The 12595-nt window shown below is 40.1% G+C and overlaps 1 protein-coding gene across 1 annotated transcript in view; it reads left to right on the top strand.

The window, feature by feature from the left end:
• The window catches only part of PEX7 (peroxisomal biogenesis factor 7), a 68324-nt gene that overhangs the window by 13883 nt on the left and 41846 nt on the right, over positions 1-12595 (top strand). Inside the window, exons 4-7 of the mRNA XM_045011423.1 lie at positions 2229-2306; positions 3014-3122; positions 11127-11233; positions 11640-11753. Coding sequence (XP_044867358.1) covers positions 2229-2306; positions 3014-3122; positions 11127-11233; positions 11640-11753 — 408 coding nt within the window. The remainder of the gene's footprint in view (positions 1-2228; positions 2307-3013; positions 3123-11126; positions 11234-11639; positions 11754-12595) is intronic.

Genomic DNA, 12595 nt, shown 5'->3' on the forward strand with positions numbered 1-12595 from the left:
AGTCAAGCATGGGTTAGAAAGACAGTGCAGGACACATGGGCTTTGTCTGACTCTGAGATATGGAAAAATTGGATCAGTTCTTATAAGTGCACTAAGAGAGACCAGATCTTAATATGAGTATAATTAATATTTTCTGGTAAACACGGATAGACAATGCTTTTAAATATGACTGATTGCCTTCTTAATCCATTTCTGATACTTTTAATGAATGCTGCCATTGAGTTTTATAATGTCTTAATGGTAAGATTGGCAGGGATCAACTTCATCTTCCAAATAAGATTCAGTCTTCCCACTTCAAGAAGTGTAAACAATTTTAATGTAAATTCAGATCTTTGTTATCAGTGTTTTTCTCCTTTCAGCCAATTACTGCACCTCATGAATAACCAGAACTAAATTAATTCACTGATTTACTCCAACGGGGCTGAAATCTCATTGGAATGCCTATTTGGTTAAGGTTTTACTCTCCTCTTCTCCTTAGCTGATATGTATCAGCTATTACTGGACATACACAAATTAGCATTAAGACTGAAAACTGTTATCCGGAAATTCTGAAAGTTAGGGTTTCTGCTGCATTCTTAGTCCTGCCTCCATTGCTCAATCCTGTAACTGCTGAGGCAGCAGTAACTGTGTGTGTGCAGGGGGAGAGTGGGGAGTTTGGATATAGAACTGATCCAGACTTGGTGGTCGCTTCCCCCATCTCTGCTTTACCCACTACTTAGATCCCCCACATGGCCACAATGGCCTCTTGGGGGGTACCCAGGGCCGGCTCCAGGCACCAGCGTAGGAAGCAGGTGCTTGGGGCGGCCAGTTCAAAGGGGCGGCACTTCGTCTGGTATCGGGGAGGCACGTCCAGGTCTTCAGCAGCAATTCGGCGGCGGGTCCCTCATTCCCTCTCTTCCTGTTTGAGCTGCCGCCGAAGAGGAAGAGAGGGAGGAGCTGCCGCCGAAGAAGCGACGCGATTTAGCTGTCGCTGAAGTGCCGCCGCTCGTCCTCTTTTTTTTTTTTTTTTCCTGCTTGGGGGCGGCAGAAAAGCTGGAGCCGGCCCTGGGGGCACCACATAGGACAGGAGCTCCCCAATCTATCCAGTGCAGAGTCACATCCACCAGGAGGCAGGCAGCTGCCATGGCTGGAAGTAGCACATCTCCCTTTTGCAGAGGCTTAGGGCTTGTCTATGTGGAAGTAGAGCAAGAACTGACAGGGATTTAAAGGGGATTTCAGTGCAAACAGTCACCGCTGTGAGCAAGAGTCAGGCTTAGCGCAGGAACAAGGGGCTGAGCAGGATTTTCTTGAACAGAGGTATGGGAAAGACTGGGACTGCCTGGGCAAGGAAACTGTTATAAGGCATGTGCACAAGGCAGGCAAATTAAGATTGTGTGTTCAACCTTAATTGCAGCATTTCCTAGTTTTTTGGGTGCTTGACTTTGCAACTTGAACTTTCTTCTAGTGTAGTTTTTTATATATGACATGAGAGAGAAGAGTTTCAGAGGTATCAAATTCTACGTAATGAGTTCAGCTTTTACATTTCTCTATTAAACGTACCAATAAGTTTCCAAACAGGCCAACTATAAGGTTCTGTTTCACTTTGTGTATTATAAAAAATTAGAGATTTTTGAATTCTTGAAGGGTACATCTACACTGCAATTAAAAATGCATTGCTGGCCTGTGCCAATTGACGGGGGCTCGTGGCTACTGGGCTTTTAATTGTGGGGTACACGTTCTTCTTTGGGCTCCAGCTCGGGCGCTGGGACCCTGTGAGTTGGGAGGGTCCCAGAGACCAGGCTGGAGTCCAGGTTGGAACGTCTCTCCCACAATTAAATAGCCCCTTAGCCCGAGCCCCGTAAGCCTGAGTCAGCTGGCCTGGGCCAGGTGTGGGTTTTTAATTGCAGTGTAGAGATACGCTAAGAAGTGACTAATGAAGCTTTTCACAACAAATAAATAACACAACTCAAACTTGTTTCCTCATTAGTCCTAGTTTTAAGAGGAGTTGTTGCTGGGTATCTATATATGACAAAAAGCAGAACTCAAAGAAAAACTGTTTGAAATGTTAAATTTAATTTTCTGCACAGTTAAGTGGCTTCATGACTGCTCTTTAGTGCCAGATGTGCACATTTCCAGCTGATTGTGATACAAACTAAAAATCCAAGTACGCTTTATGAAACTCTGGCTAGGCAGAGTATCAAAATTGGATGTTTATGCTGTTCTAAACTAAGCTGTTGTAATATTTATAGGTTTACAGTGTTGACTGGAGCCAAACTAGAGGAGAACAGGTAGTGGTGTCTGGTTCATGGGATCAAACTGCCAAACTGGTATGTCTGTTTTTGACAGAAGGTCAGCACTGTTATTTGTTTTAGAACTTGCAGTTATTAATTTGTGTTGAGAAACGGTGTCCTCTCTTATGCAGTTTTCTGCCCCCTCTGCTTTCCTCTTTACTTAAACTGATGCTGTCATTTTTTTTTAAATTTGGCTTGCTGCATTGCCCTTCATATCTGTTGAGTTCTTTCAATGTGTGTTAAAGGGAAGATCCTGCAGTCCACCATGACATAGAATTCCCAAAGAAATCCCTGGGAGATTTTGGGCTAAACTAATTGTAAGATGGGGCCTTTAGACAGATACGTTTTTAACTTTCGTTTCTAATTAATATAGAAGCATGCATCCCTGTTAGCCCCAAAATATCTAAATAGCAGAAAGACCAGACACATTTCAAAGGATAATTGAAATATTTTCAGTTTTGTTGGGTGCCCAGATACTGTTTGATGGACACAGTAAAATATTATATTTATATCTATCTATAATATAAAAATATTGAGAGATTCTGGTCTCTTCGATAATTTTTTTTAGTTTCTCTGTGAATGCATATGTGAAAACCTCTTCTTTTTATTGTACAGAAACCCCAGTAGAATAAAAGTATACATTTTAATAGCCTTCTTGGAAAGTTGTGTTTAGCCCAAAATAAATAATTGATTTAAATATTGCTATGCTCCATCTGCAGACTTTTGTTTTTCATTTTATTTAGTGGGACCCAACTGTGGGGCGGTCATTATGCACTTTTAAAGGCCACGAAGGCATCATTTACAGCACTATATGGTCTCCGCACATCCCAGGCTGTTTTGCATCTGCCTCAGGTAAATATTATAGTAAAATGGCATTCAAGTCAAAAGAGCCTGCATTGTATTGAATTATTTCTCACTTTGTCCAGCAGATGGTAGTGTGTATCATATTTTAAAAAATGGAGGAAGAAAAGAGAAATTTATAGCCATGGAACGGATTTGTAGGTTCTGTTGTGATCCTTAAATCATTTCTCTTGGTTTCTCAACTGGGATCAGCAGTTATCTAGCACTTGCTTCACTTCAGTGATCCTGAGACAGTTTTTCACACTATTGCATTTATACAACTCCCCTTCCCACTCATAATTTTTTGTTTTTGGCTGCTAAGATGTGCTTTATGCTTTCTTGTATATTCTGAAATATCTTTAAAAGACTGTCTCCAAAACCATGGTAGCAGTAGACCATTTGCCCTAAAGTATGAGACCTCCGTTTAAGATACACAGTATAATATACTAATATGTATTGCTGTGCCCTGTCCTCAGGAAAGAAAATCAGCAATTTTACTTTTTCTGCCTCCTGCCAGTTTTGTAAATCCTGCTGACTAATACAAAAAAAAATGTGTTGAATCTCTTTGGGGCCAAATGAAGGACTGCATAGTGATCAAATTAAAAACCTGCAGCTGGCCCAGGCCCCATGAGAGGGTCCCAGAGCTCGGGCCCAAGCTGGAACATCTACTCTGCAATTAAATAGCCCCTTAGCCCGAGCCTGCTGGCACAGGCCAACTGTGGGTTTTTAATTGCAGTGTAGACATACCCAGAGTCGTCATATGAAAGAAACTGATGCTCTCAGAATACTGTTAAACCTCCCTCTTTATAGCCAAATAAAATATATGATGTTCTACTGAATAAATTAACTCCGTCAATGAACTTGAATTAAAAGCAGAGGGTTTTATACAGAGAAGTATCCTTCATTTTTTAAATTATTTTAAGTCTTTACAAAATGGCTTTACAATGGTAGACATATAATGGAGCTTTTCATGCCGTTAGTAATGATACATCCATTGCTATTCTGTCCAGTAAATGAACAACTCTGATGGTTTCTTGCTCTTAAGTCCAAATGGCATTTCCTAAAGCATCTCAGACAGTGCATTTTCAAGGTCATCACTTCACTTTTTGGGTGGTTAAAAGTATTTTGCCCTTACACTCAGGGTAGAGATTGGTGTTGGAGCCAGCTGATGTCTACTGTGGCACTAGGTCTTCTCCAGTTGTGGTGGTGGAGGAGAATAGGAGTCGGGGATCCTCATTTTAGATTTTCAGGATCCTCAAACTTAATAACAGAAATAAAAAGTCAATAAACTTTGTTTCACTAGGAACTAATGCTGGCCTGAAAACTTGTCGCACAGAAATTTTGACCAGAATAGGGATGGAAGAGAATATTTGAACTTCCTCCTCTGCCTGTTTTCTGGACCCCTTCTCTCTCCTCTTTCCACCCCTCCTTCAGCTTCATCCAGCAGAGTGCTGAAATTCTTTAGATGATTCATTTGTGTGATGCACTCTCTCACACACCATGAAGTTTCAGAATTTTAAGCCAGAAATTAGTTTCATTTTCCCCAACGTCTGTTGCTTTTTACCTGTTAGGAAAATGGTGATCTCTAACAATTTACTTATTCCACAATTTAAACAAAAGTTTAGTCCTGATACAAACTTAATTAACTTTGAAGTGTTTTGTTAAGCATTTGGCACTGCTATGGAAATAGATGGAAGACAACTATTGTGCATTTCTTTTCCTCTGCGTTTCAGTCCTCTTGGGGGGGGGAAGTGAAAATAAGTTTGTTCTTATCTAGTCTCCTTTTGTGAATGCTGGCAGGGGCGGGGGGAGGAGAGAGGAAGGTTCACTACTCAAACAAGGCCCTGACTGGACCAGTGAGTTTGTTCCAGGTCTATATTGAGACTATCTGAGTCCTATATGAGCTGCCTGAGAAAGCTGGAACTATTCTATATTTGGCTCAAGCTGATATTGTGAGTTCCTTGGTTCTAGGGATGATGAATTCATTTTCAATGTATTATTTTTCTTTTAAGAAAATGGGGGAGGAGAAGGAAAGAAGGGAATCCCTTGCCATGCTGAAATGTAAGCCAAATGAAAAAAGGAATGAATGCTACCTGAGAAATATTTAGTTTGATTAAAAGTCCTCAGATTAAGTAAGTCATATCAGTGTGCAGCAAGATTCAACTGGTGTGGAATGGACAGGAAAATGGAGTATGTCTGGCTGGTATTACAGTTACATTAACTTTTATTTAGTAGCTAATACAATTGCACTTCACATTTTGAAAGATGTTAGGCACTTCAGAATGTTGCTATTATTGTGTGCAATGGTTTGTACTCAAGCTGGTTATTTGATTGCCTCTTACCTGTTGTTGTTTGAAAATAATAACAAACAGGAGCTGTTAATTCAGTGTGTGTAAATAAATTCTATTCTGATGTCAATAGCAGTTTCTGAGCGGATAAAATAAGCTGGGAGATCAGGTGGATGTGCTGCATCAGCTCAGGGGCCCAGTAAATGTCTGGCTGACATCGAGAGACCAGTCATGTGGAAAATGTGATTAAAGACATGACATAAATAACAACGGCCTGATGGCTAAAAGGGTTTAATGACTCATTGTGTCGTTTGTCCAGAAGCTCTCTCTTTCTACCTGGAGAACAAAGTGATGACTAGCACACAAAGAAGGTGCCGAATGCAGACATCATTAGCTTGTAGCCAAATGTAAATCAGTTCAGCGCAATGACCCTCAACCACTGCAGCGCAATAGATCGTGCCAGGTTCTTTTAGTTCACTATAAAATCATCCTTTATAGAGTCAACAAATTCTTATTGTCCTTTAAATTTGCCAGCAAGAGGAACTAACAAGTATCTTTTTTTCTAATTACATAAGGGTGATGCTGTCCAGTACTGCACAGCATTGGTAACTTGGAAATGAAGAGTCTGTTCTGTACTGGACAAAGCCCAGCAAGTCTTAGCATAATAGCTAACCTTTATCTTCTACGACTTCAATTTTAATGCTGTCATTGCATTTATTGGGTAGGGTGTAAGCACTGACTGTTTTCATTACAGTTTTAACAGGTCATGAGTGCAAGGGAAAGAAAAGATTGTCTCAAGTAGTATGTGCTCTGCAAGATTCTCCCTCATTCAACATGGTTTTAGCTCCATTTATTGTAGTCTTTCCTCAAGGAGTCATTTTGCAAACGCAGGATGGAAAGTGCTCTAGTGCTGTGAGAAGGGTTTGGTCTTTACTGTGGAATTTGCATACATTGAGAGAGAAGGTTTGGAACTGCAGCTTTTCTGGTTTGAGTGAACAAACAAATTCAGTCTGCATACTTTGTAAACACCTGTGTTCAGCATACTTTATGTATGAGAGAGTGACAGCGTTATTACCCTGCATCTGACGAAGTGGGTATTCACCCACAAAAGCTTATGCTCCAATACATCTGTTAGTCTATAAGGTACCACAGGACTCTTTGTCGCTTTTTACAGATCCAGACTAACACGGCTACCCCATTATTACCCTTGTATGCCATCTCTGACTGCATTGTTCTTGTCACCAAAGAGTAAGAGTGGAGTGTCTGGGTTTGAGATTTACCTTTCTGAAAATGTTAACATCTCTTACTAGAGTCTTTGTAAACATTTTTTACTAACCAGATTGTGTAACCCAGAGGATCCCAAACTCTGGTTTCAGAGAGCAGGCTGGTTACATGGTGTTGGCGCTGCTTCTTTTCAGCATCTAAGCCAGGGCTGGGCAAACTTTTTGGCCCGAGAGCCACATCAGGGTATAGAAATTGTATGGCAGGCCATGAATGCTCATGAAATTGGGGTTGGGGTGCAGCAGGGGGTGAGGGCTCTGGCTGGGGGTTCAGCTCCAGGGTGGGGCTAGAAATGAGGAGTTCAGGGTGCGTGAGGGGGCTCCGGGCTGGGGCAGGGGAGTGGGGTGCGGGTGGAGGGTCAGGGCTCTAGGGTGGGGCTTGGGATGTGGGGTTTGGAGTGTAGGATGGTGCTCTGGGCTGGGACCAGTGGGTCAGGAGCGTGGGTGGAGGGCTCAGGGGTGCAGGCTTGGGGCAATGCTTACCTCAAGTGGCTCCTGGAAGTAGCAGCATGTCCCCCCTCTGCCTCCTACACGGAGGCACAGCCAGGCGGCTCCACTGCGCTCTGCCCTGTCCGCAGGCACTGCCCCTGCAGCTCCCATTGGCTGCAGTTCCCAGCCAATGGGAGCTGCGTGAACGGCGCTTGGAGTGGGGGCAGCATGTGGAGTGGAGCCCCCTGGCTGCCCCTACACATAGGGCCCGGAAAGGGGACATGCTGCTGCTTCTGGAAGCTGTGTGGAGCAGCCCCAGACCTTGCTCCCTAGCGGGAGCTCAAGGACCAGATTTTAAACGGCTGGTGGGCTGGATGCGGCCTGTGGGCCTCCCCAGTCTAAGCTAGCAATAAAAGTTAAAATATGTAAGTATACTTCCATGCAAATAATTGTTGTAGTATGTTATGATTGCAAAAAGGGGATGATAAAGTCCCAAGTGATCATGAATGAGACAGGAGTGGTCTGCAAGATAATTTCTCTGTTTACGTGTGGTTTACACTGTGAATATTTCTGGACCCAATTTTGGCTTGCTAAGCCATCACATTCTCCAGTCTTCAGGTGTTTCTATCAAGAAAGGAGCTGTAATAACAATCAGATTTTGCTTTATTTCTGTCCCAGAAGTGGCTCCCCAAGGCAAAACAACCCTTGGACAACCACATTTAAATATATTTGAGTTTACCCAGTTTCAAAAAAACCAAAGTGTGACTCAAATACTTGTGGTGATGGGAAGTGAGGCAGACATAAGTTCTTGAATAGATATATATTGATACTCTTATGTTATATTGAAAATGCGGCCTTCTGCTCATAAAATTAGTGCTCTTTTTCTTTATTTCCTAGAAGTGCCTTGTGCTTATTTATAGGCATTTAATGTGCTAAATATAAACACATATATTGCCACAAAGTACCTTGAATATTTGTATGGTATTTGGAGATTGAAAACTTTTAAGAGGGGGGGAAATAATATGCATTAATTAGTATGTGTATTTTCTGTACATAGCATGCCTTTAAAAAGCAAAATATATAATTTGGCAAATGCTAAGTGCAATAGTGATTGCCACTTGTACTACAAGCTATTAAAAATACATAATTTGCTTGCTTCCTTGTGTCAAATCAAATGCATGTTAAAGTGAGGTGGGCATATTCATTTGAAATATTATCTAACTACATGTCAATTCATGTGTCTTGTGCTAAGTACGCTAGATTAAATGAATTTCTAATTTTGCAAGCTGTAGGGAAATACCATACCAAAAATGCGTGGCCCTTTATTTATAGTGTGTGCCAACCAAGATAAAGAATTATCTACAGCATTTAGTGGCTATAAAGTATTCTCAAGTAAAGTACTCTGTGGTAGAGATTGTCAACAGGTAAAAGGGTATTTAAAAGTAAAGCAGGAAAATACATTAACTTTTTTTTCAGAGAGGAACAGTGTACAGTAAGATATTTGAGAAAGATTAAAACTACTTCAATTTATTTAGATTCTTGGCATACCTGAAGAGCATTTTATCTCAGACTGAAACATTTAAATTGGAGACTAAGGATTTCTTGCAGTCAGTTGTCTTTAATTACTTTCTAGTCTTTGCTATGTGAAAATCGGCCTCATGCATATATTATAGCCCTATTGAGAGACCTTAATGAAAGCTATATATATCCTAACATTTTTCATTAATACTTTGCTGGATCATCTGTTCAAATTTATTTCTTATGACTGAATAAAACCGATTGAATGATCATTTTAAAAGTCCCTAGAAGGATTGTTTTGAGAGTCAGAACACTTGGGATTCTGCTCTTTGCTCTACCTTAGGGTTTTTGTGCGAGTTTGAGCAAGTATCATAACCGCTCTGTGCCTCAGTTTCCTCATTTGTAAAAACAAGAATAATACTTACCGCCCTTAAGCAGTGTTGTGAGACTAAATTAATGTTAAGTAGTGATCTTTGGATGGACAACACCATAGTAAATGCTAAATTCTATTTGGGTTTTGTTGAGATATTGTACATGGATATTTGTGTTTAAATTACCTCTTACTGGTAACTTCTTCTTTCAGTGGATTAAAGCCACTTTTATCCAGTTTGTTCCTATGTAGCGACCAGTTATAGTAGGGTCAGATTCCTGACAGTAGTATTTACCAAACCAGTTTCATTATTTAAGTAAAAACCTTTCAGCTAAAAGTATTTGTTTCTTTGAAAACTAATTTGATGCTGCATTAACTGGACCCATCTTTGCCTTCAAAACAGTTAATTTTCGTTAATCTCTTAAGTATCCAGCCTTGCTGAATTGTGATTGTTCTGTCTCAGCACAGTCTGGCATTGATTGCGCTAACTGGTTCTTGTCTTGCTGGACTTTATGTACTGTGGGTTATAGGTTTGGGTGAAAAACACCCTTTGACAAAAAGCCAGCATAAAGCCTGTGCACCATTTAAGTCTAATGTAAACTTTAGTCCCTTAGTGGGACTGATGTGATATATATGCATTGGCCAGCTCTATGCAAGGGGTGAAATTTACACTTTTGTTTGTGATCTCTTTTTAGGAATCTTTGGGTGAGTGTGTGGATCTTTAATTATCTTCATTTTTTATTTTATCAGGTTTATAAAATTTAAGGTGAATCAAGTAGAATACACAGACAACTCTGTGTTCAGTAACCACCCAACAGACCAGCAAAAATCTGTTGCCTAATAGCGATGACTTGTTACTAAAAGTAGAATGAATGAATGAATACATAAATGCATTTTTATTGGAAATTTTTGGGAATCTTTGTGTTTGCTTAATATCGAATGCTGATTAGTGATGACCCTGAATACGATTGTACTTGGTATGCTTCAAACGGTCTTTAACCTTGTTCTGTCCTGTCCATCTTACAAATGTTTATCAGCCCAAGGGTTGGGTTTTTTTGTTTGTTTCTAAAAGGGTAGCGTTTTATTTGTGAGTCCTTCTACCTGCAACTGAGCTGGGGAAACGGGGAGCCAGTTTTGGCTTTAGTGTTGACTCTTCTATTGGGCAAAGGGCTCAGTAGGAAGGTCACTTCATAATGTACAGTATTCTTTTTCCTCTCTGAAGTAGAGTCATCCATTGATAATACTATTTCTGGCAGGCACCAAATCTGTGTATGCTCCGCTGTGTTGCCTCCAGATTACTAGGTCAAAAATAATGGCTATTTCATATGGTCAGGTATAATTTTTTGTTACCATTAGGAAGATTGCTTATATTCTGCCAAAATTATTGTTGGCTCAATGGGCTAGTTTTCCAAATATCTTTGGCCCTAAAAATGCTTCTTTGATTAACCACAAAGATAATGGGCCAAACAACACATGTATTTGTGTATTGATTCTCTTACAAAAATGTAAAGTGTCTTGTCAAGTAGTGTGGGTTGCAAAATGTAAGTTACCTCTTAAAATCTGTATTATCTGATGGAATACATCTTTCAAAGATAAAATAGCTTTTTCCTATAAAAAAAAGCCCATTATTATATCACTGAGAAATTTAAAACCCAAAATGAAATGTGTCCCACTACAGCAAGTAAAATTAGTAGGGCGGGAGCTATTTGATCACATAATCTTCAGTGAATCTTGCCTTATCTAGTGAGAACCCTGTGTTTCACGTGTTCTCTGCAGACATACTCTTAAGCCCTTTTGAAAATTTTACCCCATATCCTTTTTACAAAACCTACTCAAATTGAGAAAGCAACAGAGGGTGCTAGTGATAAAACAAAGCTAGGTGTTAGGTTTGATTATCTTGTTAATTAAACGATAAAACCCTAATAATTTCTTGTGTGTGTCTCAATGAATCTTGTGTATAATTAGTCATTCTTGTTTGGACTGCAAGTGACTCATGCCAGGACCTATGTTTTGTAGAAGGCTGAGCAAATTGTTGTCACTTTTTGTACTGGTCGATTTGAAGTATTTCAGAGTTATAATGGGAAGACTCCCTGTGATTACCCTTGGCTCACCAATGTTTCCTTTGTTTCAGGTGATCAGACTTTAAGAATTTGGGATGTGAAGACACCAGGAGTCAAAGTAGTGATTCCAGGCCACCAGGCTGAGATCTTGAGCTGTGACTGGTGCAAATATGACGAGGTATAATGTGTTGTGCCAAACTACAGTAAACATTCCTAAATGAACCACTTTTCTTAAAGAGTAAAGGTCTTTTACTGCCACATCAGTGTCTTTTCAGCTCTACTGATGTGCGAGTAACAATCATGTCCAGTGGCTGATTAGATTATTTTCAGTCAATAACAAGGGCTCACATCCCAGAAGAGTCATTCCCAGGGATAAATGGCATAGGAAGGACTCAATCTTTGGTTACACTGTTAGACAAACACTTGCATAGTTTACAAAATTGTTTCTTGTGTGTAAACATATTTGTAACGTACATTTCCATTTTCTTTTTAGACCTTGTAGGCTGTATTTTAATCATTGCAGTTTAGTAGTAAACCTGTTCTAATGTGTCTGCATGTGTGTGTTGCTTTTTTTTAATAATCAGAATTTGCTGGTAACTGGCGCAGTTGACTGTAGTTTGAAAGGTTGGGATCTGAGGAATGTCCGGCAGCCAGTATTCAACCTCGTTGGCCATACCTATGCTGTAAGGAGAGTAAAAGTAAGTTTAGTTCTTTGTCTTACCCTGTCAATGGACTCCAGTTTCTATTAAAGTGTCAGTGATGCAAACAATATATGCAACTAAGAACTAGAAATAAAGAAGCAAGTAAGCAGGTACCCAAGATTTTTGCTTGTTTAATAGTTCACAGACTAGTTATTCTCAGAGTCCTTCCTAATGGTCCACACGTACAACATTTTGACATTCAAAATAAGTTTTTCAGGTGCTGTGAGAGAGAGTAGCTTCAAGAGATGATCTTTTCATTGTAAAGGGCTCCACAGAATGAAAAACTTTAAAAAGCCTGGTCAACTTAAATTCTTCATGTAGTTTCATCTGAAACTACTATACTCCCTCATTCCTTTCTTAAATTGTGTTGTTTTATTGCTGTGTGCTGTTTAATAGCAGCTTCTTTCCACTCTAGAGATAGCAGCATGTGTGTAGAATAAGGCTTAGAGCTTGCTGAGTGTGCATTTGTGTGTGTATAGAAGGGCTTGAGGAGCCTTAGGGATGAAAGACACTAATAAGGAGCAACAAAGCCACCACAAAATTAAGCTTGCAAATGAGTTTCCATTATAAGCCCAGTTTTTCCTCCCTTTCTTGCCATTGGCCTCAAAATTGGTGGGTTAGTACTGTAGCAGAGGTAGAACCTTCCCCTGTCTCCCAGTTTGAAGTGAATTAGCTCTGAACTGTGGCACCCTAAAAGTAGAGGGGTTCAGAAAATTCAAGTCTATTTTCCTTCCCACTTTGTGGCTGGAAAAAACTACCCAAGCTTACTAGACTCTCCTAGTTGATATCTGGAGCACAGCTCTCAAGATTTTTGACAGGTTCTTAAGATATTAAATAGT

The sequence above is a fragment of the Mauremys mutica genome, chromosome 3, assembly GCF_020497125.1.
Source record: "Mauremys mutica isolate MM-2020 ecotype Southern chromosome 3, ASM2049712v1, whole genome shotgun sequence".
NCBI classification, from domain to species: domain Eukaryota; kingdom Metazoa; phylum Chordata; order Testudines; family Geoemydidae; genus Mauremys; species Mauremys mutica.